This window comes from Phoenix dactylifera, chromosome 16 (genome assembly GCF_051530095.1).
Source record: "Phoenix dactylifera cultivar Ajwa chromosome 16, Ajwa_hap1_PhDact_Kaust_v1.1, whole genome shotgun sequence".
NCBI lineage: Eukaryota > Viridiplantae > Streptophyta > Magnoliopsida > Arecales > Arecaceae > Phoenix > Phoenix dactylifera.
The window spans coordinates 15,857,036-15,884,585 of NC_143205.1; the positions used below are offsets into that span (position 1 = coordinate 15,857,036).

The 27,550-nt window shown below is 36.2% G+C and overlaps 1 protein-coding gene across 2 annotated transcripts; it reads left to right on the forward strand.

Annotated features, from left to right (window-relative positions):
* Positions 1 to 27,550, forward strand: LOC103706378 (AP-2 complex subunit mu). Of its 2 annotated transcripts, XM_008790453.6 has the most exons (13): positions 1 to 578; positions 1,700 to 1,877; positions 17,716 to 17,806; positions 22,133 to 22,227; positions 22,332 to 22,421; positions 22,498 to 22,546; positions 22,650 to 22,788; positions 23,539 to 23,655; positions 24,659 to 24,749; positions 24,821 to 24,963; positions 26,099 to 26,213; positions 27,030 to 27,074; positions 27,165 to 27,550. In XM_008790453.6, exons 1-13 carry the CDS (start codon positions 496 to 498, stop codon positions 27,243 to 27,245), a joined length of 1,317 nt encoding a protein of 438 aa, XP_008788675.2. In that variant the 5' UTR covers positions 1 to 495; the 3' UTR covers positions 27,246 to 27,550. The 2 variants fall into 2 exon arrangements, with proteins under 2 accessions (XP_008788675.2, XP_088569093.1); XM_088712967.2 differs by lacking the exon at positions 23,539 to 23,655 and having other exon boundaries at positions 48 to 578.

Below are 27,550 nucleotides of genomic sequence, written 5' to 3' on the forward strand. Positions count from 1 at the left end.
GGAGGTAAACCAAACACAATATGGAGATGTTTGTAACCAACGGAAGTGTGGTCATGTTTTTTAAAGAATTTTGTTGCAAGCGTCCCAACGTGAAGATCAGCTTCGTTCGCCCAATGCCAAACCTGTGAATCGTTCTACTGTCACGTGTGCTCCCCGGGTAATCTAAGACGCACGTGGGTGAAGGAAAGAGGCGAGCGAAGGGAACCGTGGACGAAGACTTCCGAGCTCCGACCGCGCTCAGAACCACGTACCAATTCTTCTCCCTTTTCTCTCTCCAGGTCGCATCGCGAAAACCTTATCTCGATCTTTGAAACCCTAGATCTGAGATCCCCTGTTCTTGTTACAAGAGAAGGGAACCATCTTTATCTTCCTCCGGCGACTGGCATCTCTCTCTCTCTCCCTTCTTCTCTCTGGGAGATAGGGCTATAATCGCCGTGATCTGGGGTTCCGGAGCCCTTCGTTCGTCTCGGTGCCGGAAATCGGGCTTCAGAAGAGATGCCTGTGGCCGCGTCGGCCATATACTTCCTTAATCTTCGCGGGGATGTCCTCATCAACCGCCTTTACCGCGATGACGTCGGGTAAGAACGATTTCTGGAAACCATGGTTCGTGAGATTTAAGTCTGATTTGATTTCTTGGTGTAATAATGAAATTTGGGCGTTGATGATATCTCATCTGCGATAAAATTTTGATTTTTTTGGGAGAATGTTGAGTTGATATGCGGAATTACTTGTGGCATGATGTAAGAACGAATTAAAATTGTCCGATTATTCACCAAATTGGAGGAAAGAAGGATCCGTTGAACATCGGACTTCTTGGTTCGAAGCCACACTTGGCTTTTGGTGAACTACAATTGAAAGAGGGGAAGAATGAAACCCTTTTTTTTTTTTGGTACAAAGAATGCCACCCTTATGTTTTGTATAAATGTACAAAGAATGGTGGATGTTTTCCCATTGTATCAAAGCGCGGGCCTTTTTAATTAAATAGCCACATATTACTAGTTCTCCATTATGATCAGATTCACACAATGGGAACATGAAGCTAAAGGAGAAAAAAATGTGATAATGTCGCATGTACTGCATGTTGTAGAGTGATGCTCTTGAATTTTTATAAGCATTAAAGGAAATAAATTATTTATCTCCTATTTTTTATAAAATCAGTTACATCTTGGGTTGGAACTTGTACTTTGGGTCTTGTCTCTGCAGAGAAGCCTTTATGTAGAGGGTCTAACGAGGTGAATAAAAGAGATCAGAGGGAAAACCTGTTGATCAACTGTCTTTCTCCTCCTCAATCAACTTGTGTTTGTTTCAAGATTTGATAATGAGGGAGCAAAAGTTGAATGGATTGTGGTGTACTTCTTCTAAACCTATACTCTAAAGTAGTGAATCACAATAGTGATAGGAGTATAGAGCTAGGATGCCCCAAATTTGCCACACTACTTGATTTCTTTTATATCCTTAATATTCTTAAATTTTTAAATTTAATTTGCAAACAATTTGCTTTCCTCTGACATTATTTCGTTTTATGCACTTCGGTCTATCATTTCTAAAAAACCTGCATTAGCAATCATCTGGATTCTTCTTTTATCATTTCTGCCTAGTAGATACCTAATATACTGTATCATAATGTACCACAATCAGTTATACTGCATGTTTTCTTGTAATGACATGCATGGTTTCTCTAAAATTGCGCCTTATCCAGTGGCAATATGGTGGACGCATTCCGAATGCATATAATGCAGACAAAAGAACTTGGTACTTGTCCTGTTCGGCAAATTGGAGGGTGTTCTTTCCTTTACATGAGAATCAGTAATGTCTACATTGTGATTGTTGTTAGCAGCAATGCCAATGTTGCTTGTGCTTTCAAGTTCGTTGTTGAGGTATGCCTAGTATCCGCCTTTCGATTTCAAAGTGCTGTTACTCCTGTCTTCCTCTATTTATATGGTTAGTTCACATGCAAGCACCCTTGCCCGAAAATAGCATCATAGCAGGTGTAGTAAAGGGGTACCAACATAAATTTCTAGTTTTTGTTATCTTAAAAGTACTTCCCTTCCCCAACTCCACCCCACTTGATGTATATGTACATATTACATTTGATGAGTATTGACATGCTTTGATTTTACATTGCAAATTCCATCAAATTTCTACTTTGCATGACTATTATATTGGTGACCAGGTTTTTGTGTGTTGCTTTCCTTATGGTTAATTTTTACTGCTGTAATTTTTAAAAATACAAGGACAAAGAGTTCACTAAAGCATCACAGCAAGTGTGCTTGGGTTGCCGTGGGTCATGTTTATCTGGGTGAATACAATCTTTCACTTTTGATAATGAATTTAAATCATCTCAAACCTTGTTGTAAACATCACGTGGATTGCAAACATTAAGGTTGGGACAGCTAATCCTTAGATGAGATGAAAATATTAAGAAATAATGTGTATGTCTAAAATCAGAATGAAATCAAATGTTAATTGGCTGAGGCAGGGTTGTGTGCATTGAGGCTGGAGGAAAAGAATTACCCATTGTTTTATATGGCTTTAGAAAACTAAGACGGAAGAGGATGTATTTGCAACGGATGCTTATCAATTGAATGAAAAAGAATGGAAGGGAATGTAGGAAAGGAAGACATTGCTTCCACTAGTTATGGGAGTTGTCGGTGGTTGGTAAGAAGGTCAGAGAATAGGCTGCTTCAAAGCAGGTTTACGGGCATTTTTTTGTTGGATCAGTCAAGGCTTAGTGTTGCCCAGTAGATACAACCCAAGAGGGGGGGTGAATTGGGTCTTTTAAAACTTTTATGCTACTTCTAAAACTTTTTGATTAACTATGCTAAGTTGTATAGATGCACAGTGAAAGTTAAACTTAGCAAGGGTTTGATGTATAGACTGCGACTTGATTAAATATGCTTGCAACTAAAGGATGTGCGGATAAGAATTAAGCAAGCAATTTATCTAAGTAAGTAAGTGTGTTAGTTAGACAATAACTAGAGGCATTACAAACACAAAGGACATATAGTGGTTCGGTGCACCCCAGCACCTACATCCACTCCCCAAGACCTCTTGGGAATTTCACTATAATCCTACCGATTACAGCCGGTTGTTTTACAAGCTCACAACCCAACTTGTTGTTTTACGAGCGCACAACGAACTCGGTCGGTTTTCCCAGGCTCACCGACTAGAACCAACCCCGATTGTTTTCCCGGGCTCACAATCAAACCCTTACACGTTGGTTTTACCCTCGGCTCACCAACAAACCTATCTCCGTTGGTTTTCCCCTTTGGCTCACCAACAAACCTATCTCCGTTGGTTTTCCCTTTGGCTCACCAACAAACCTTACACCGTTGGTTTTCCCTTTGGCTCACCAACAAACCTTTAACACCGTTGGTTTTTCTTTGGCTCACCAACAAACCTTAACCCCTTGATTCAATCCCTTGATTGAATCAAGTTACAAGATATTAAAACAAAGTATAAAACAAAACAAAGCTTCTTAAACAAGCAAATATGACAATATAAACAAATAGAGTAAAGAGAAGCCCTCAAACGAGTTTTGAACATGGAGGAGCTCGGCTTCTTCTTTACTTGATCCTCCTCTGATTTGGCATGAAGTAGAGGATCCCCGAGGCAGCACACGGATGGAGAGGAAGCTTTCGGATTCACTTGGATGCTCTTCTTCTCTCTATTTCGTTTTGGATGGCCCTTTTGTGCTTATGGGAGATTTCCTTTGTAATCTCTTTGAGATCTCTTTCCTAGATGATCTCTCCCACTTCCATGCCTTCTCCCCTAGCTCTCCTCTTGTTTTTATAGCTTTAGATGGCGTGGAAACAAGAATCTAGCCGTTAGAGACAAAAATAGAGCCGTTGGACACAGTCTGCACTTCCTGACAATATTACCGTTGGGATCGGAGTCGACTCGCGCGATCAGGAGTCGACTCGCCTGTTGCAGGAGTCGACTCGTGCTTTACTGGAGACGACTCGGCCACTGTTCCAAATTTGAATTATGGTGCATCCTCGACTGGGAGTCGACTCGTCTTAACCCGGAGTCGACTCGCCAACTTCTGGAGCTGACTTGGCAATTTCGGAGTCGGCTCATCCACTGAAGTCCGTGGATCCAATTTTGAATTTTGTCCTCTCGAGTCGACTCGACTGTCCTGGGAGTCGACTCGAATCTCAGACCCCGAACTCCCGATCCTCTGTCTTTTGGCTCGTCCAGTCTTGGAGTCGACTCGAACTTCCTTGGAGTCGACTCGGCTCTCAGTTTGTGAAACACAACCTTCTGCCATCTTGGTGTAGCGCTGCCTTGGAGTCGACTCGAGCTGTCTGGGAGTCGACTCGAATCTCAGAGGCAGTAACTTGGTTTTCTGTCTGTTGATGGTCGCGGAGTCTCGGAGTCGACTCGTGCAATGCGGGAGTCGACTCGAATCTCAGAGTCCCAAAAATGCTCTCTGACTTTTTCCTTGTGTTCCGCTGAGAGTCGACTCTTGCTTTCTTCGGAGTCGACCTACCAACCATCGGAGTCGACTCGCGTTCCACTGGAGTCGACTCGAATCTCAGACCCGAAAACTGCTCTCTGACTTTTCTGCCTGTGACTCCTAGGAGTCGACTCATACTTCTCCGGAGTCGACTCATACTTCTCTGGAGTCGACTCGAATTCCACTGGAGTCGACTCGAAGACTGTTCTTTTGAATTTTTCTTTTGATTTTACTCCTCCAATTTGAATCCTTTGAACTTTAAGCTTGGGCCAATAAATTGTAGCTTTCTTCCAACTTGAGAGCTTTGGAGGCCTTCTTGTGTTCTTCCAACTTGCTATGTTCCTTGCAAAATAAATATCTTTCTCCTTGCAACATAAACATTAGTATCTATACTTCAAGGTTTTGTGATCATCAAAATCAATCTATGAATCAATCTTTGGGTCATCAATCTCCCCCTTTTTGATGATGACAAAACTTGGAGTATATGCAATATAAAAGATATTGTTTTCTAGAAGTAATACATAGCAAAGTTGCATGAAGTAGAAAACATATATTTTTAAAACATACTTCATGATAATGCTTTAGATTTAATCAGCTTAACACAATCAACATATTTCAATTTAAGCTGATTTGTATTCAATTCAAAGCATAAAGGCATTATGAGCATATACTTAGATATTTGCATATACTTAGATATTTCTCCCCCTTTTTGACAACATCAAAAAGATAGGGAAACATTAAGCACAAAGATAAGAACACTCAAATATTTCTTTCCCTTATTGTACTCTGATTTGAATGTTAAATTATTGCAAGGATATGAATCATATAACTTAAGGCAATAATATTGGAATCAGATTAGTGAGCACAGATCAGAGCCAATGAAGATAGTTTTCAAGAAGTTTTCTAAGTTGATACCACAGATAGTTTTCTAATCAAGTGTAGGTGGAATCTTCCTTAGGTTAATTCAAGAAGTAGAAATCTAACCTCTCTTCAATAATAAGTGTGAAAGCTTGTTCATTTAAGATCTTGTGCCCAATCTATTAAGTATTTTATCAACATGAGAGCAATTTAACTAATTTTCTGAGTATAAGAGCAATATATTAAGTATGATTGCAAAGTGCTTTTATGGTGTAAAAATATTGTGGCATAAATACCAAAATATGAATTCATGCAATTTATAATATATCTTAGAGTATACATAAAGTTCAAGGCTTTGAAGGTTCTTTTAAAGCTCTTTTAAAGACTTTATTCTTTTATTCCTAAAAAAAAATTTGATACATAAAAATATGAATTGGCACACAATTTAAGTTTTAAAGATCAAGTCAATTAGGACTCATTAGTGAATATCAAAATAGATTTTCTAAAAGATACTCAAGAAAATTTTACACGTTATTCTCCCCCTTTTTCATTAAGTTAGAGGCTCTTTAAGCTCAACTTGCAATTTGGTTCATGATTTATGCATAAGATATACTAACCAAATAACACGCCTCAAGGTGTATCATAAAGATTTTCAGATTTAAATTTCAGATGATACATATTGGAGAGTATTAGGATCACTTTTCATTTAGTATTCTTTCCCTCTCCTTTAGTTATAGATTTATGCGATTAAGTTCCATAAGATCTTTCCTTCTGAAATTTTCTTTCTCCCCCTTAATTGATCATTCCATTTTAAGAGTTTAGAATTTGTAGATAATGTTCCATAAGATTGTCAATCTCAAAAATATATTTCAGCTTATTTTCATAAGACTCAAGGTTTGAGACAAGACAACCTTTATAGAACTCATCTCAAGGTATAAACTTATAATTAAAGCAAGTATTGTAATATAAGGAGGTTCATCAAAATCAATCCATAAAAATCAAGGTATGCATCAAAATAAAGTGTCTTTGGGATAGGATACTGAATATCTAAATCTCCCCCTCAAAAGATGCATTCTTCTTTAATCATTTTAAATTGTTGAATTTCAGATTTTAGTGATAAACGTGAATAACACTGAAATTCTGTAATATCAAGAATGTAGAGTGATCTAGAAATATTCAGAATTTATAGTAATCACTCTTTCTAATCCTTTAAGAACAAGTTATGCTTTCTCCTAATCTTAGAAAAAATGTATAAAAGTATTAATCAGAAAATGATTCAATTGAAGCTCAATTTCTTTCAAAAGCATTTACATTTTCTTTCTTTTAGAGTCATTTGAGTGAACTGAAATATTTCTAGTTTTAAGATCATTCACTCTATTGATATTCTGATGGAAATCTTTAAGAATGTAGGAGAGAAAAACATATAGATGATCATTGAGGTATATATATTTATAGAACTCAATTTCTTAATCATAGTTTTTCACCAATGTATTCATGAAACACAATAAATCTTTTTAATATCAAAATAAGATCATATATTTAGAAATTTTTGTTTGCAATCAAGATCATCGAAAGACACATCATTTGGACCAATATTAGTACATTTTAACGATAAGAAAAGATATGTTTCGGATGCGTATCGGAGCAATCAACCAAGGCATCAAAGTGCTCTGATACCACTTGTTTTTCTTAAATTAAGATTTTATTTTAGAAATCATATTGAGTTTAAGCTTTTATACGAAATCAGATTCTGAATTTCATAAAGATTTTCAAAAGAGGCTTTCAAAGTCATAATTTGAGATATGGATCTTCCACATTATAGCTTATCTTAAATCATTACGATTGAAAACACATATTTCAAGCATATTCAGAATATTTGTATTTATGTTGAATTTTGGTATGAGTTAGCACATTATATACCAAAGTTAAGCAAGTTGATGGATAAGACAAACTCAATTCATTTTGCCTAAATAGAGATATCCTTCTCTTCTCCCTTTTTTTTTTTTACAAATTTATTTAACTTTCAGATTTTAACGATGATTGTGAATAACAAATCTGAATTTTCTTTTCAATAAAACCAAACAAAAGATGTTATGTAGCATTTCAAACATTCAATCAAATTGTCCAAGTATGGGGTACTACAAAAGATATTGAGAACCCATAATTTAAAATATCATGCCACATGCAAAATATAGTGTGTGTTAAGTCATACATTAAAATATTAAGAACAAGCATGTCAAGTATCAAAATCAATTCTTTTCAAATAAACTCCCCCTATTTAAATATAATTTTGCACTGATTTCATCCTTAAAGTGTGTTTCCATGTGACTAAAAATTTGAATTGATTCTTTCTTGTATACTTTCATTTACTTTGTCTTTCTTTTAACTTTCTTAAGCTCTATACTCTATTTGCTCCCTATCCGGTGGAGTTGGGAAGGGGCACGAGGTACTACCACTAGCCTCCCTCTTGTGCCGTCCCTAATATGCCCTACACCGAATAGTTGGGTCAAATAGTGCCGGGTACTACCACTAGCCTCCCCATTGGCACCATCCCTATGATGAGCAATATAGAAAGGTTAAAATGTTTACTTCAAACTCTCCCTGTTTGAGTGTAATTAATTATAGATTTTATCCCTTCCAAATATGCCGAATATATTATGCTTGTTTTGCTTTTCCTTAAGATTGAAGTACTTGCCTTTGCTCAGATTTTTCATCTCTTGAACAATGTCCATTTTCTTTTCTTTATCTCTCTCTCTTTTTGTTATTCTCAAGTAATTTACATGAAAGAGCAGAATAAAGAAATAATCTTATGTATCATATATATGTATATCATGCAAACAACATTTTCATTATGCTCAAGGATTCATAACTTCTCACAAGTTATTTTACATCAAAATTTTAAGCATATACTTGTGTATTTCATGGTTATGATATAGGCAAAGAAATAATTTAGTTTGGGCAAACCATGAAACAGTTTCTAAAAGTACAAGTCAGTCTATACACATATAGACATGATATCAAAAATTAATAATTAAAGAATTTAATCATGCCATAATAAGATTTAAGTTATTGACTTTGCTCAATTAATTTGTGAGAGAAGTATCTAGAATTACCAATTCATTCTGCATTCTTCAGTCAAATACCTACTAGATTCCTTATGTATGAACTTTTGGCTGAAGAAGGTTCTCTCTCTTGTTTGCATGTGAATATTTATTGTATCTTACACGGAGATATCCTTCAAGTTGAGATCTTTCATTTTCTTGCTCAAGGATCCTTCTTCACGCCAATCTTCTATAAGAGTTTTCTTGTGGACTAACGTTGGTCAATGAAGATCCCCTTTCCTGTTTGTCTTAATTTGGAGTTTGAGAGAAGATGTTAATTCATTCATCATATTTCAAACTCACCTTGCAATATAACTCTTCATTAGTAGAACCAAAAATGATGTCATCAATGCATACTTTGAGCAAATAAGATTCACTAATTCTTCTTTTTGATCCATAGATTTATCACTATTACTTTCTATCAAAAAGGTTACTTAAGCTTTAATATCATGCTTTTGATGCTTGTTCCAAGTTATATATTGCTTTATCATATTTGTAATGAGTGTTTTCAAATATGGTGGTTATTTAACATATATCTTCTTTAATAAAATAAGTACCTAGGAGTGCATTCTACACATTCATTTGATAGAATATAAAGCTCATAAAGCAAGCAAATGATAATGGTGATCTTTACTTCTAGTCATGCAAGAATCAAGATCTATTTCATCTTTTCTTGATTTAGTCTTTTAGTAGTCATCAGTTTTTTTTAAGTGCATTTCTGAAAAACTTAATTTTGTTATAATTATTAACAAGTTTTCAGATTGTTAAATGTAAAAGATTAACCATATATAATTTGATCTTAGTATCTTGACAATAAATCATTAGTCTCATAGAGAATAAGACGACTTGATATTTTTGCAACTAAAATCTTTTCATTGAATATTCTATATGCATTGCTTGATGAATGATATCCAAGGATAGACATATCTCTATCAGATTTGGCATTATTTTTTATAAGAACATATCAAGCATAACATGTACGACTGAAAAATATGAAAGATATGCAATGGTTCATTTTCCATTTTTCAGAAGATCAAAAGGAGTTTTCATCAAAAATAGATCTAATAGAAATCATATGTATGACAAGCAGTGATGATAGCCTTAAAAAAAAATCATTTAAGTAGATGACTATCATACACAATTGTCTTTTTCATTTCTTCAAGAATTCTATTAACCCTATTTTACTTAAGGTCTCCTTGGTGCTGAAATAATTAATTTCTGTATAAACTTTATCAGGATTTTGGTTTTCAACACTGTGCCATGATTTACAGTTTGGAAACTTTTATCATTTGAAACATTTTTACAAGATTTAGCAAATACAGAAAATATTTCAATTTTATTTGCCAAGAACACATCCAATGTAAGCTTTTGAAAACTTAGTGATGGAAACAACACCTTTAGATTTAGAAATTGATTTTTGTTTGTTTCCTTAGTTAGCATGCATAGTGAACTTTGACCTTTCAGAAGATAATCTAAGTAAGCCAATGGCAAGGTCTTTTGAGATTAAGTACATACTAGCATGAGTTGATTTTATATGCCAAAGATGGTTTCTTTAATCTTGGTATTCATAGTGCATATATTCAAAAGCATACCAAGTACACATTATCATATCTATGATCAATAAATAATAATGCCATGGATAAAAAAAAACTCTCAATCAAGCATATAGAGAATTCATAGAGTTATTCTTAATGAATTGATTAATCTTTTAGCAACTTATCCGATAGTGAGTAACGTATACTATAAAATGAAGTGATTTGATTATATTTTCAAAAGTATTTTCTATATCACAAAATTGATCAATACATGCAATTCATATTTTAATCGAATACTAAAGTAATTTCAATATGAGAGGATGCAATAATAACTTATGTCATTATTTCTTTTATTTAACTCATTCTTCTTAATTACATTTTAAATTCAATTCCTTAGCACATGTCTAGAGCACCCATTGTTTAGATAACATCTTTTATTAGAACCTTGGATAGCTAGACATACTTGCTGAAGAATAATCATATTTTCAACTTAGGAACCCAAGCTCTTTTGGGTCCTTGTAGGTTAGCTATAATTGTTCCTTTTGTAACCCATATTTTCTTAATAGCTATTTTGTCCATGAATTTACAGATTTTAGGATTACAAGAGATGTATTTCTGTATCCTCTTGTTGAATTTAACAAACTTAGATCGAACATGAGTAGTAGAAAAACTTTCGGTTTTCTGTTTTTCCCTTTTAGGTTCATCAAATTTGTAATGTATAGATTTAGGAACAACAGGAGAGATTTTACTTAGCTTTTGTTTATCAGTATTATGAGAATCTGTTTTAGAATAATTAAAAACTGTTTTAACAAACATATTCTTAAAAGATTTTTGGGTGTACCAAGGTTGATATCCTAATGTAGCTTTATCAAATTCAGCTCTTTGATTATTTATCATTAGGTTCAATTTTTCAGAGCTGAGGGTAAATCTTTCAACAACAGGTCTTAATTTGTCAACTTCTTTAGTTAATCTTCTGTTATCTTCTGAAAGTAATTCATTATTTTTCTTAAGTTTATCATGACTTTTAGTGAGAGATTGATCTCTTTGATTTAGTTCTTGATTTTCTTTCATTAAGATTTCAGTTTTACTAGTTAGTTTCAGTTTTTCATCGATTAGAATTTGATTTTCTTTTGAAATTTTCAGATTTAGTTTCTTAAGATTTTTATTCTTTACAGCTAATTTTCTACATTCACTATACAAATCGTGAAAAGCATTTAATAATTCATCATAAGAGAATTCGTCTTGAAAATCATTTGAGGTAAAAGTAGATTCAGATTTTACCTTGTCTTTCTGTGCCATAAAGCACAAGTCTGTTACCTCTTGTAGTTTCTTGGAGCTAATATCATCATTGTTGCTCCTAACTTTTATTTTCTGGCTTGACTCTTTCTTGGTCAAGGCTTTCTTCCTTTTTATCTCTTTCTTCCTTTCTTCTTGCTTCCTTTTCTTCTTTGTCTTTAGGAAGCTGATTTGCCTCGGAGTCGACTCGGACCTTATTGGAGTCGACTCGGTGAACTTGAGAGTCGACTCTGAGATACTTGGAGTTGACTCGACTGAGGGAGATTCAACACCCTTTTCTGCAGTCTCATTGTTAGTATATATTTGAAGCACATGTGAGCTAGTCTGAGATTTATCATAAATATTTTCTAAAGTATCCCAGATCTCCTTAGCAGATAAGCATGCAGAAATTTCATTAAACTTCGTTTCTTGAATAGCACAATATAACATGTTCATAGCATTAGCGTTCAATTGTGCTAAGTCCTTTTCATTAATAGTTTGTGAGAGTGTGTGAAGGTCATTTGTTATGATTTTCCATAGATAATAGTTTTGTGATTGAATGAAAATGCGCATGCGTATTTTCCAATGTGGGTAGTTTATACCATTAAACAGTGGAGGTGTATCAATTGATTGTCCTTCTCCTAGAAAACTATCTATTTGAGTTGTCATGATCTTTGGCTCTAGTCGGTTAAGACTACAAATAATATTTGAGCACCTGCTCTGATACCACTTGTTGCCCAGTAGATACAACCCAAGAGGGGGGGTGAATTGGGTCTTTTAAAACTTTTATGCTACTTCTAAAACTTTTTGATTAACTATGCTAAGTTGTATAGATGCACAGTGAAAGTTAAACTTAGCAAGGGTTTGATGTATAGACTGCGACTTGATTAAATATGCTTGCAACTAAAGGATGTGCGGATAAGAATTAAGCAAGCAATTTATCTAAGTAAGTAAGTGTGTTAGTTAGACAATAACTAGAGGCATTACAAACACAAAGGACATATAGTGGTTCGGTGCACCCCAGCACCTACATCCACTCCCCAAGACCTCTTGGGAATTTCACTATAATCCTACCGATTACAGCCGGTTGTTTTACAAGCTCACAACCCAACTTGTTGTTTTACGAGCGCACAACGAACTCGGTCGGTTTTCCCAGGCTCACCGACTAGAACCAACCCCGATTGTTTTCCCGGGCTCACAATCAAACCCTTACACGTTGGTTTTACCCTCGGCTCACCAACAAACCTATCTCCGTTGGTTTTCCCCTTTGGCTCACCAACAAACCTATCTCCGTTGGTTTTCCCTTTGGCTCACCAACAAACCTTACACCGTTGGTTTTCCCTTTGGCTCACCAACAAACCTTTAACACCGTTGGTTTTTCTTTGGCTCACCAACAAACCTTAACCCCTTGATTCAATCCCTTGATTGAATCAAGTTACAAGATATTAAAACAAAGTATAAAACAAAACAAAGCTTCTTAAACAAGCAAATATGACAATATAAACAAATAGAGTAAAGAGAAGCCCTCAAACGAGTTTTGAACATGGAGGAGCTCGGCTTCTTCTTTACTTGATCCTCCTCTGATTTGGCATGAAGTAGAGGATCCCCGAGGCAGCACACGGATGGAGAGGAAGCTTTCGGATTCACTTGGATGCTCTTCTTCTCTCTATTTCGTTTTGGATGGCCCTTTTGTGCTTATGGGAGATTTCCTTTGTAATCTCTTTGAGATCTCTTTCCTAGATGATCTCTCCCACTTCCATGCCTTCTCCCCTAGCTCTCCTCTTGTTTTTATAGCTTTAGATGGCGTGGAAACAAGAATCTAGCCGTTAGAGACAAAAATAGAGCCGTTGGACACAGTCTGCACTTCCTGACAATATTACCGTTGGGATCGGAGTCGACTCGCGCGATCAGGAGTCGACTCGCCTGTTGCAGGAGTCGACTCGTGCTTTACTGGAGACGACTCGGCCACTGTTCCAAATTTGAATTATGGTGCATCCTCGACTGGGAGTCGACTCGTCTTAACCCGGAGTCGACTCGCCAACTTCTGGAGCTGACTTGGCAATTTCGGAGTCGGCTCATCCACTGAAGTCCGTGGATCCAATTTTGAATTTTGTCCTCTCGAGTCGACTCGACTGTCCTGGGAGTCGACTCGAATCTCAGACCCCGAACTCCCGATCCTCTGTCTTTTGGCTCGTCCAGTCTTGGAGTCGACTCGAACTTCCTTGGAGTCGACTCGGCTCTCAGTTTGTGAAACACAACCTTCTGCCATCTTGGTGTAGCGCTGCCTTGGAGTCGACTCGAGCTGTCTGGGAGTCGACTCGAATCTCAGAGGCAGTAACTTGGTTTTCTGTCTGTTGATGGTCGCGGAGTCTCGGAGTCGACTCGTGCAATGCGGGAGTCGACTCGAATCTCAGAGTCCCAAAAATGCTCTCTGACTTTTTCCTTGTGTTCCGCTGAGAGTCGACTCTTGCTTTCTTCGGAGTCGACCTACCAACCATCGGAGTCGACTCGCGTTCCACTGGAGTCGACTCGAATCTCAGACCCGAAAACTGCTCTCTGACTTTTCTGCCTGTGACTCCTAGGAGTCGACTCATACTTCTCCGGAGTCGACTCATACTTCTCTGGAGTCGACTCGAATTCCACTGGAGTCGACTCGAAGACTGTTCTTTTGAATTTTTCTTTTGATTTTACTCCTCCAATTTGAATCCTTTGAACTTTAAGCTTGGGCCAATAAATTGTAGCTTTCTTCCAACTTGAGAGCTTTGGAGGCCTTCTTGTGTTCTTCCAACTTGCTATGTTCCTTGCAAAATAAATATCTTTCTCCTTGCAACATAAACATTAGTATCTATACTTCAAGGTTTTGTGATCATCAAAATCAATCTATGAATCAATCTTTGGGTCATCACTTAGGAGAAAATTCTTGTGAAAAGTTTCCAGGATTTTGGATGGTTTTCTAATATAAGGATATCATAGTGTTATAGAAATGTGAATGTGCATACAACTTTGTGCAAAATGTCAGGTTAGAGGGGCTTAATTGGTAGTTAAGATTTGAAGGATTGGTTAAATCTGGCATTTAGCTGAAAATGCAGCCTTCATGTATTTCACAGTGTGTTTGTGTATGGTTGCTTTGAAAACATCCTTAGGGGCATTTCATCGATAATATCATTTGGCACCATAATTTGCTTGCCTTTTAGATTCTTGGGTTGCAATTCTTTCAAGTAGAATGTTTTTCCTGATACATCAGAGAACAATACATTTGCCAGCTATCCTTGTAATGAGAAATCTCTAGAAAAGCTTATCCCATCATATGTGCACTGTGTGTAAAAACTGTAGTGAAACAGTTGACCCTTTTTCTGCATTATGGAAAAAGTAATGAAGATTTTTAAAGCACTCGCAAAATGGGGGTATTTTTAGTTTTCCTCACCAATAGTATCAAACTATTATGTTTTGTAGTTATGGATGTAGTACTAGAATCTTTTATAATGAAGTACTGCCTTTAGATTGGGCATGTTATATGAATGCTTCCAAGCTTGTGGGTAACAATGGTTAATGTTGTGGAAGCTAAGACTTTGCTTGATCTGTGATCATACTCAAAGTACCAAGGGGGTGTTAGAAACAAGATCCTATAAACACCATCAGATAGGCTTTTTAAGGTGGTGCACCTGGAGAACTGACCTTTTATTTTTATAAAGGTGGTTGCTTTTCATTAAAGGGTGTTTTGGGTTGCAATTTGACTAGTGTCGTGATATGCTAATGTGTAGTTAGGAGCTAGTGATCAGGGTTGCATCGTGAATTCATCTATCTGTGTCAAGGATTGCGGTGCCATGTGACTCATGCCAGTGATGAGATGGCATGGTGTGAAACATGTCATGCCAGGCGTTCTATATGCCCAATTACTTGTCAAGGCTCATGGTTATAATAAGGGCTTGTACTAGGCCATATTGATTCATATAGGCCTGTGTCAAATGACATGTACCAACATGGATAGATACTGATGGACAGGTTTTGACTTTCAAATACTGGTTTTGGAGACCATATCGATACCTGACCGGTACATGCTCTATCGACTGCCAGTATGATACATCCATTGGTCTTGACACTCAGCACTGGATGGTCTACTGGGTACAGTTCTCTGCCTGTGTGGTAAAGTGCACCTGGTACAGACTAGTATCGTTTGATACTTAAATCATTGGGTTGTAGCTTGCCACATGTGAAACAATTCTGCAAACCCTTGCATCTTATTTATACCTGATTAGCATGCTGTGCATATCATCAGGTGTGCATATTGGTAAACCTGCACCGAAATTCTGGGTCTATATTTTGTCTATCCTCTTTATATGGATGCATGCATCACACACATACATTAGTCTACTCACGACAAATCCTGTTCACTCTCAAGTAGCATTTGAGCTCCTACTAAAACACAAACTGGACTAGCTTTTGGACAACGGTAAAAGACAAACTTTTACTCTGCTGCCATAAATCAAACATTAAATAACTACAACTAAGCCTAACAGCTACTCGTATCCTACTTCTGATTGGATTTGAACACCTGTCCTCCAAACAATGGACTAGTAAGTCCTTGGTTGACATGGATTCCCATACATGAGTCCTCTCCTCCTTCGAATGAACTCGTCCCCGAGTTTCCTCCAGGCTGCATCTTCATTTCGTGATATCTGTACAGATCTGCAACATTGAAAGATCTGGAGATGCTCATGCGTGTCAGTAGATTAACAACATATGTATTATCTCTATTCCTTTTTAGAATTTTTTGAATGGTTCAATCCGAAGTTTGAATGTTCCAATCCTCTTTTTCTTAATATTGTTATACTTGCGTGCAGAAAACCTCTCTCTTCTAAGATTTACAATGGCCGTATCACCCACGTCAAGCACCTTTCTCCTTTGCATCACCAAAAACTGGAGGACAGCTAGACATGCCTTTCCCTTCTTTTTGGATTTAGGAAATCTCATCTTTCGTGGGTGCAAGAATTATTCTTTTAGCATCTTTGCAGAACACAAAAAATATTTCTATCTACATAATGAACTGCCATGGTCGCCCCAAAAGAAGATGACATGCCTCAATCGCAATCACATCACACCAAATCTCATTAAAATTCCCAATAGAAAAAGGAAATTTTGCACGATGAGTTAACTTGACTTCACCACCTTTCTGAAACCAAGCAAAATGATATGGTTTGGGATAATGTTCCACCTGAAGCTTTAACTTATTCACCATGTCTTTTGACACAAGATTTTCACAGCTATTACCATGTAGAAAAAAATGTCATACTTTATTCTCTCAAAAGAATGCAGAAAGGATACACATATTTCATTCATCATCTGTTGGTGAACAACTCCTCATTTTTGATACGAAAGAATATAGAGCCTAATTGCTGCAACAAAACTAATATCCAGACCTCATACTTGATATCATTTCGATGAAAAGAAGAAACAAAAACTGGTCCTGAAATCCTTACAAGTCTACTTCGGGAATCATGACTTATTAGATCATATTCATTTTTCTCTACAAGTAGCTATTTAATGGGAACTCATGGTGATGAAGAGCTTGAGTGGCATTGGGGACTTACTGGTTGCAAAACGCATAATCCTTATTTGAAGCACTTCTTGGGTCAGCTCAAAAGATCCATTTATCCAGTGCATATTACCATAGATTCTTAGTCCGAGACTCTAGGTTGGATTAGAGGTAGATGGTGGTACTGCTCATGGAATTGTGAGAAAGAAGGCCAAAGGCAGTCTTGGTGGGCCTGTGACAGGTATATCAAGGAAACCAAGATTTCTTTCTCAACTATATGATAGGTGGGAGCATTGCATGGATAGACCGTGACAAGAACATAGGGTGAAAAGGAGGTGCCATGCATTTGTCTAAAAAGAAGCCAATGAAGTGGACATATGTGGCATCATGAAAAGGAAACAAGAGCCTGTGGAAAAAGTGAAGTTGGAATCATCATATCTCATTCATCTGGACCTTCCAATTGATTAGAATGTAATAGACTCCTCCTAAGAGAAATCCTACTCTTACTTTTGTGTGGAATGTTGATTGCTACTGCTACTGCAGCTGCATAATGAAATATTTGAGGGGATCTACAACAACAAGACTATTTGAATGTTTAGGCTTAGTAACCTATTCGACTATCATTTTCTTGTCTCCTGCTGCTGCTTCTTTGTTAGCTTTATCATTTGCTATTCAAGATCCTGCCCTAATCTCACTCCTTTTCTGATGTTGCTTGTGCTATGTAATTTTTGACTGATCTGTTTCAGAGTCTGCCATTTCATTGTGTTTTACTTGTGACCCTTTTTTTATTATGTAGCTTGGTATCAAGGACGTTAATACATTAGTTAATAGTATCTCTGCCCTAACCATACTTGTCACCAGCAACTATGTCAAAAAAGCAACGCCAAAACTTGCTTGTATTAGTTTCCTTATCACATTGTTTCATTAGTAATGCACCTTTTTGACGTATGACAGGCTGTTGCATTGTTTAAATCTTATTTTGGTGGAGCATTTGACGAAGATGCCATCAGGAATAATTTTGTTCTGATCTATGAGCTTCTTGATGGTATGCATCTGAACCATGGTTATTCTCTGTGGGTCATGGTTTCATCCTGTTATCTGCTACTAGCTATACTATTGTTGAATTTTAAGTGATTTTACTCGAAGTTAGCTGTAGCACTTAACCAGTAGTTAGAGAAGAAATTGCTGCTGGTTTGACTGGTTGGATTCATTATTCCACGTGAAAGAAAAACAATTGTATTAAGACATTTTTTGTGACAAACATGATGCACTTAAGAGACTGTATTTTTCTGCATGTATTTCTTGTGCCTGTATCCGGACATTGGGCTTCCTAATTGACAGCTAACCACACTTTGTTGATCCACTAAATCAGTGAATATAACTTCTTGTCATCATTTTATGAAATGCATTGTGATGTCTTCAGTCTATGCTTTAATCTCTTGCTCCATCTGTGTGATCAAACACATAGCTTCACCCTTATGGGTCTTTACTATATTTTGACAAAAGATTGTGATGCTATTGTCTTTATGTGACACGGTCTTCTTAAATGCATGGGAATAATTATGTTGCTGCTGAATGTGTTACTAGGTGTAGGGAGGATTCATTTCATATCTTGACATGCTTCTTATGACTAGCTGCCAACTTAATGTCAACCCTTCACCTTTTCCTTCAGGCTCTGGAATGGGATTTGCAATTTTTACTATGTATAGGATTATATTATATTATTGTCAGCACTTATTGTAACATTTACAGTTGTCAGCAAAGTGTACTCCTCTTGTTTCTGAAGTTCTGTAGCTTAAGTTTAAGGTTGTGTAAGCATAATTTAATGACTCTCAGAGAATAACATATAATATTCTTTAAGTGGGCATAGATGGGTGTTGCTTGCTTGTGTAGTCAAATTAGGTTAGTGGTTATTCTGGTCATTACCAATGGCCTGTGGCACTTGAGAACCAACTTCAGCTGTGAATGGATGAGGAGGTTGCCATGGGCAATGGTGGATCTGGTAGGCAGATTAGTTGGTGGTAGTTTTGAGAGTGGTTGCAATAAGCTGGAATTAAAAGGCCAGTATGTCCAGTAGTTGAGTATTAATAATCACTATTTATTTGTAGTTACTTATGGAAATTGCAGTAATTTGTGGCAGCTCTCAGTCAGTGAGTACTTGTTCTAGTGGTTATGGCTGTTGATTCCTTAAACAATTAAGACTGGTAGACCTTGGTGGCTTTGATTAAGGAATGAAGAGATGAAGGTCACAAGGTAAGACTAAAGTGTTATTGGTTGCTTTTATTTTAGAAGATATCATGACAATTTATAGGAGGTGGTATTGACAGCCAATAACAAAAATATTGGGTGGCAGTGATTAGTGTTGCCTACAATAATAGCTTGAGACAATGGTCACATGTGGTATCACATGGTTGTAGTATATAGGTTCATGATGGTGGTTGAGTGGTTAAAGAAAGAAGATGTGGAGAAATGTAAATTCAGTCCATGGTAGTGATATCCGGCTTAGTTGACTAGAGAAGTTATGGTTCTAGAAGTCAAGATTGGGACGATACTGCAAGTATTTGTTAACAAGCCTCATCCCTAGTAATGTCAATGAACCAAGTCTTGATCGAGCATATCCAAAACTTATGTTGCCTTATCTGAAGACTCATCCCAAAACAATGCTAAATCAGGCTGTGGAATGTCTATTATCCTCGTAACTAATCCTGCTTGTGAGATTGGCTTTATGTTTTTAAATGTCATATTAAGGAACTTATATTTGAACACAAGTTGTTTATAATGCATTTAACTAATACATAGCGAAAAATATGTTCAGATAACGGAGTACATGTAGCCCCTCAAAACATGATGTAATTGCAGTTGAGGGGTCCATATTGTTCCCAACTCCAAAGAAATGGCATGACTTGGTAGTTTGCCATGATTCTGTTCAGCAATTTTACCGTCATTGTGATATGCTCTGTCATAGAAAGTGTTTGCTTGGTCTGCCAAGGCTTTGGCCGTTACCTGCCCATCCCTCTTAGGGCTGATCCTATCAGACAATGTTTATTAGTTGGCCACGTACTGGGTACCCAGGCAATCAGCCAAGGCCTAAGTGGCTCATGGAGATCAGGTTTGGAGACCAACCTATTTCTTTCTCATTAGTGTCCAAACACCTTATTTAGTAGCAAATTGTACTAATTGTTGATCTTCAAACAGATTATTCATCAGTTGGTAGAGTTGTTGCATTTAGTCACTCGAAAATTGATGCTTTATGAATGGTTAAATAATACCATTGCATAATTTTCAGGGAAAATTTGTAATTTTACCAGTTACACGTAATATTGTGTCATTAAATACGGTTCAAATAAATACAAAATGTTTGCTGAATGACTTCTTTTTTTTTCTTTAATTTCTTTCCTTCTTTCTAGTTTTTGTCTTCTTTTAAATGCTATCCACCTAGTCATTGTTTTCTGCTTGATCTTTATTTGGTCATTTGGCTGCCCACATTCTACAACCACCTTTTAAAACATTGTTAATATCAACCCCCTTGCATACTTGTACGCTCTTCATGGTCAAGAAGATCTTCACTTAGCCCATTGAAGATAATTTTGATCGGTTTAATCTGATAAAAAGTAACTGAGACATTAACTCCATTATTAGACAATCAAGCAAGTTCGCTTCTTTACTTTGCAGATTAACATAGAGAACTACTGGATTGCTTCCCATGAGTAAATAACCCCAGAAAATTTTGGACAGAAAAGCATGACATGTTTTCAAGTAACACAAGGTTTTTCCCAGAATGATCTAGAAAGAAGCTTGGTTTTAAAGCCTTAACATTTCTACTATCTGATAGCAATTAACATCATGTGATTGAATCAACTATGGAACATATATGTAACACTTCTGTTCTGGATATACCATCTCATTGAAGAACTGCTTATGTGAACAAATGCGCAGCATCATGAAACTTGCATATGGATATGCACACGGACTTAAAAGCCACAGGAACATGATATTACCTTTGCATACATCATCAAACCATGGAGGCTGTTGCAAATTTTTTAAACGAGATGCCAAGTTCTTGTGATTAATCAACAGATGTGACCTAGCAACCAAAATAGAAAAGTGAAGAAAATGAAAATCATGCATTAGGAATAAAATGTAGTAGTTAGACTGGATTGTGTTTTGGCATCATGTTTGGCATTAAGGCTTCAAAAACTGACATATAATTTCAGAAGATGCTGTTTTAGTTTGTGGTTTATGGCCTCTGGTAATAGGAAGTTAGGAACTATAAGAAGGGATCTCTAGATGAAAGAACGGAGGAAAGAAATGAGCAAAAAGAAAGAAAAGAGTAGCAGTACGAGGAAGAAAAGAAACAAGGTGAGAGGGAAGCCGCATAGTTTGTTCTATTAAGCAGTGCACTTCTCCCTTCTCATAATGTTATTGTTTAGCTCCACTAATAAGTGGATAAGAGCCTGTCGGTTCCCTTGAGTGTTAGCCACTTAGGGAGTCTGTTACAACTAATTATGTGCAATTTCTTTGGCTTAAGGTTACTAGTTAAGTACATGCCTAATTCCGTTAAAAGATGTAAACTATCAGCAATCTTTAGCATGTGTAATGGTTACTTAAGACAGTAGGCTGATCCTTTTTAAAGGTAATAAGGATGCCAAAACTTGTCTCACTGATGAGTCTATGCTCATGAATTTTCTGAAGGTATGCCAACCTTAATGTAACCATCATCTCATTGTAGTTTTTTTTCACTGAAAGTAATCATCTGATAGTTTCTGCATGCCATGGACCTCTAAATTTTTTTCCCCTAGGAACTCTGTATGCATTATCTTGTCTCTTGCTTTATAATGGTTAAGAGGGTAATAATTGTGTCATCTTAGTCTCCTTGCAAGCAATATAAGCTCGGTATCCATCCGGATGCAAATGTCAGCCAGTTGCATTAAAGACAGATGTCATGTGTAAATTGCTGAGTTTTATACTATATTTGCTAAGGTTGAATTTCGTTGTTAATCTTCTGCATTTGTATGTCCTTTATTACAGTTATTGAGTTTCATGCTCTCAGTTTTTGTTGCAATATGTTCAACTTTCTGCTTATTTTATCAGTTGACTGAAAAATGAGCTTTTTTTTTTAGGAGAAAATAAATGAGATTTTAATCCTGCTATCCTCTTTCCTTTTTTCAGTATTTATGTTCAGATAGTTACCTGTGATTGACTTTAGATGTGCATCTGTCTCTGTTTTTTTTTTAATTAAAAAAAAAACTTGTCTTCTGTCCTTATATGCTTCCTTTGAAGATAAAATGCTCGAACTCTTACTATTGGTACTAGTTGATGTTATAAATACTGTAACTATTTGTGTATTTGATGTTGCTGACGTAATCTACAGAAATTATGGATTTTGGTTATCCCCAAAATCTTTCACCTGAAATTTTGAAGCTTTACATCACTCAAGAAGGAGTTCGCTCTCCATTCTCATCGAAGGTCAGATGTTAAAATTGAGTGATCTCTCAATGTTTGTAGATAGTGTGCTTTATTTCTTATATATGCTTTTGAAAGTTATAATTGCCCTATCATTGTGTTTATAGCCATCAGAAAAGCCAGTCCCAAATGCAACACTACAAGTTACAGGTGCTGTTGGTTGGAGACGTGAGGGTCTTGTATATAAGAAGAATGAGGTGAGTCTTATTTTGCACCTTCTTGCTATGAATTTTCTATAACAAATACAATTTTTCTCAAGCTAGTAAATTTCAGGTTTTCTTGGACATTGTTGAAAGTGTTAATCTTCTTATGTCTTCTAAAGGTAACCAGTGAAAAACATCAGCTCCTGATTTTTGTTGTTATACAGAAAAATATTTTTTTTGAAGATAAACTTTTCCTGATTTGGTTATTTAATGGTTATATAGGGAGCGTTCTACGTTGTGATGTGACTGGAAAGATTCTTATGAAGTGCTTTCTCTCTGGGATGCCTGATCTAAAATTAGGCTTAAATGACAAAATTGGTCTTGAAAAGGAATCGCAGCTCAAGTCCAGGCCAGCAAAAAGGTAAGTTCATAAACCTTTCAGGGCTGTTTGGTTGTCAGATTTTTACTAAAAAATTTCTGTACAAACACAAAATGACGAGTTTTATGAAAACACTTTTTTGGTTGTTTTCCATATAAATGGTTTTGTACAGATTGGCATGTTGCCATGACAGTAAGGGCATTCACAGTGAAATTCTGAGCAACGTTACTAAAGGGGGTGTTTCATATTTCTGTCTAAGGTCTGGAAAGAGGGGTTTTGAATGCCTTAATTGATTCCAATGAATATGCGAGAAAGAAAGTGGGCTGATATGACGGTAATATAGTGCTTCCGAAGGTTTAATAAGTCTGGCCCTAATAGTTAGGATTCTTCTGCTCAAGTTTCTTCTCTCCGAGTCAATGTTCAGAGTGTAAATTTATTGGTTATTTCAAGTGATAAATTGGTGTGTGGAACTAAAACAGACTAAAAGAGTGTCCATTTTGTGCTGCAAAATTTTGTTCTGAGAATGTGCTCATCTAAAAAAGCTGGTTCCTTGTCTCGTTGAAATTTCTAATGTAAAATTCACTCCCTTCTTAGATTTGTGCATTATCTTGCTCATAATCTACTAAAATTTTCTGCCACATTGAATTACAGGTTTGTCTCCAATAAGATTTTGTTTTGTTTGTTAAAGTTGTATGTCTGTCAGCAATTATGGCTCTTTGTTTTAATTATTTGCCAATAGACCCTTCTTGCATCAATGATAACTAAATATTTATTCCTTTTTTTTTTCCTCAGTGGAAAGACCATTGAACTTGATGATGTTACTTTTCATCAATGCGTAAACCTGACAAGGTTCAACTCAGAAAAGACAGTCAGTTTCGTGCCTCCTGATGGTGAATTTGAGCTGATGAAGTAATTATACTACCATGCATTTTTCCCTAGGCCACCATTTTTTTAGCTTTAAGCTGTGAAATATCTTGCAGACTTTCTTTTTCTTGCTATAAAGCCTGTTAAAGCCATATGCTTTTTGTCATATCTATGTGCATGACTTGTTGATTTCTAATATTTGTAATGTTGGGCTATCGTTGTAGTCAAGGTTTCTAGTTATTCTGTTTCATACTAAAACTATTTGTGGACTTGTTTCAGAAAATTGATTTGGAGTTAAGGCAAACATGTCTAGAATTATTAGCACAACAAAAAATGTTTATAGAGTTGTACTGGAAAATGTTCAACGAGAGTTTTAGATGTGGTTTACTTGATTGAAGAAACTGTCTACCTTGATTGCTAGACCCACTCCTGAACTTAATGTAGTTTGCATTATCAAAGCAAAAACCTAAACTAAACACCTCCTGCTCTAACTCTGAATATGAGGTGTAATGATATCTTTATTCAAACACAGGCATTTTTTTTGTTCTGTTCATTTATAGAATTGCTGTTCACCCATCTTAGTTTGTTCATGCTAATCACCTCACTCTCCCACTTCTTTGTTATGGTCGTCCTTCCATTTCCGAGCCACACTCTTTATTTTCAAAATGTTTGTCAACCTGTTCCATATAGCTATCCTGAGTCAGTATTTACATATTTTTAAATGCAAAATTCACTTCGATATTCATCTTCATTTTGTTAATCATATAATCTAGCTTTATTATGTGTCATATGTAAAAATGTTTTGCCCCCTAATCTAAACTGAGTGAATTTAAGAGAAATGCGATACACTGGTAGAGGTTATGTGCCTTGTCGGATAAAGTGTATGGTTATGGTAAAAGAATAGTTATCTTAATCAGATATCTCAGTCATGACTGTGTTTGATGCATTTTACATAACCAGGCAATCTCAAAGAAGTGCCATGGACAAAATACATGAAGATTGATTGTTTCCTCTTTCTTGGTCCAATGGTAATATTCTATATTCTCAGGTACCGTATTACCGAGGGTGTAAATCTTCCATTCCGAGTTTTGCCAACAATCAAGGAATTGGGTAGGACACGCATGGAAGTCAATGTCAAGGTTTGTCATCCACGTTATAAGGAATGCTTATCTCTTATATTCATATTTACCTCGTTTACATTATTCTGCAGGTGAAGAGTGTTTTTGGCGCAAAAATGTTTGCACTAGGTGTTGTAGTTAAGGTTCCAGTACCAAAGCAAACAGCCAAGGCAAGCTTCCAAGTGACATCAGGTCGAGCCAAATATAATGCCTCTATTGATTGCTTGGTTTGGAAGTAAGTGTTCTACATTTGTTCACACATGTATAATTTTTGGATGTCAATGCTCCATTTTGTCCATTTTTCAGTCAAAATGTCAAAATCTTTTTGAGTCCTTTTAATTTGCCATATATTCTATGTACATGCAATGATATGTTATTTGTGTGTGTTTAAAAAAAAAATTGCAAACCTTGGTGGTGTATTCGAACTTAAATTATGGAGCTTGTGGGCTGTTTTCTTGTTTTACTAGGGGATGTTATTTACTGGCATTGCAAACTTCACAAGATGGGAAAACTATTAGGAGTCCATCCATTTAGTGGTTTCATGATAATTTGGAAGGGAAGACCTTCTTCCTTTTTTGGTAGTAAGGTCCTATCTATTGAGGAATTGAGCATCATTTTTTAAATTTAAAAATGTTATATCTGCAAAGTCGATTGGAGCATTGAGCATTGCTGGTATGATGTGATCAGAACTATAAATGGGTGCTAGAGCTTTAAAGTTAGTTTCCAGAATTGAAGGTGATGTGGGGAAGTGGATAGTCTTAGAAACATTTTAATAAGGAAGTGTTTAGGAAGTAGGTTCAGATTTGAGATTCCGGGAAGATCCCAAAGCAGGTGCATTACTCTAGGTAGAAGATTCCAGCTACTAAGATTTTAAGATTTTAGTTTGTTAATTTGTTTTCAAGTTTTCTTTTTTCTTTTCTTAATTATGAGTACAAATTGTTACAAGTCTTCCTAGGAGTAGTGCATCTAGCTGCTTCACTTTTTGGATAGAACTAATTAAACTGCTTTTCTTGATGCATTACTTTATGTAGACACATCTATGTGGTTTCATTAGAGAGCAGAATTTGAGCTGTCCTTCATGAGAGTCTAATCACAAATGTTGTTAGATGCTTTTGTAGGGGCTGCATCTGCAAGGACTGCCTTTATTTTAAATGAGTTTTCCACCAGACATTTGAATTACTTCTCTCTGTTTTACCCTGACAAATTCTTTAGGACATGTTAAATTCATATTTTATGTTGGCTTTGCTCAAATTTGATAGATTAGAATATAGTTATTAAGTGCTATTTGAGCTATAACAATAAAGTGGGCACTGCCTAGAGAAATGTTGCATTAATCAGTTGTTTTATACTTTTAAATACTTAATGTGCAGGATAAGAAAATTTCCTGGACAAACTGAAACGACTATGAGCGCAGAGGTTGAGTTGATTTCTACAATGGCAGAAAAAAAGCAGTGGACTCGACCTCCAATTCAGATGGAATTTCAGGTTTGTGTAAAATCTTGAGTACAAAGTCTTTTGATAAAAAATGCAAATTACCTTACATTCTTTACTTGAGGAAACACTTCTGGTCTTGTTTTCTGAGTTAAATAGATCACATGTTCATTGCAATCGATTGAAATTGATAGCTTGTTTTCACCCTGTTTCCCATGCTATATCTGATAAGCAAAGAATGCTGAATTGAACAAATGGAACCTCACATTTTTCTTATTAGAATTTTCAACATTATAATTATGAAAAGTAGCATTTACTGTTCTTATAAGAGAGTTTTAACTCGAGTTAGTTGGAACATTCAGAGGTATTTTCTTCTTGCAGGCATGAAAGTCTATATACGGAATGTGTCTGCACATTTAGGATTTTTTTTGAGTTACCTCCTGTTAGATATTTCTTCTTTCTTGAAACTTCCGTTCGTTTGGGGCTCTTTTCTTGTTTTCTTTATTAATTCTTTGGCCAGTTACCTTTAGCTGTCCTTGCTGTGTGCGAAAATGAGATCATTGCTTGAAGTTGCGCTGTAAATTCATACTGTAAAATTTGCTCTGCCCAAGTGGAACTATTTAGTCTGCTATTAGTTGCTTATAGTTGCCCTATTATATTCCAGTATCCACCATCATGACTCAGCAATATACTGCCACATTTCCTTATGCAGGTATCAGCATAATAGGATGTTCAATTTATAAAATAATCCCGTAACTAACATTGAAGCTTGGTTTCACTTGTGTTCTTTTATCAATCTGGGGTCTCCGCGTACATGCTGTTTGCACTATATGTTCTAAAACTGATGTTTGAATTTCGCTGGTTTTGTAGGTTCCTATGTTCACCGCATCAGGTTTACGAGTCCGATTTCTCAAGGTATGCTTCGAATTAATGCAGCTTTATATGTTTTCTGTGGCTCTAGGACCTTACTAAAATTAAGTCCTCATTTCTCCAAAATATCTGCAGGTTTGGGAGAAGAGTGGATACAACACAGTAGAGTGGGTTCGTTACATCACAAAAGCTGGGTCATATGAGATAAGATGTTAGAATCTGTGACTGCTCTCATGCATGTCGACAAATCTGTTTGGTCAGAAACCCAGCTTAATGTCCAGTGTTGAGAGCAGAATGCTATACTTCATCATGCATTTGCTGTTCCTGCAAGACAGCCTCTAGTGTTTCCTCATTGATGTGTATCTTGGTAACAAACAAGCTATGTGTTCTCTGATAGGTTCTGGTGGAAGATCAGTATGGTATTTGTAATTGCTGGAAATTGGTTTATTTTGGTAGTGATGATGCTTTGTCTATGAGGTTTACTGAAAGTGATCAAAGATTATTGAAGTGAACAAGACAAA

Excerpts from the sequence above, each read along its gene's own strand:
- LOC103706378 (XM_008790453.6), top strand. The coding sequence starts at position 496 with ATGCCTGTGGCCGCGTCGGCCATATACTTCCTTAATCTTCGCGGGGAT. Across the intron at positions 579-1,699 it reads CTTTACCGCGATGACGTCGG|TGGCAATATGGTGGACGCAT; the intron begins GTAAGAACGATT and ends CGCCTTATCCAG. Across the intron at positions 22,789-23,538 it reads AAGTCCAGGCCAGCAAAAAG|TGGAAAGACCATTGAACTTG; the intron begins GTAAGTTCATAA and ends TTTTTTCCTCAG.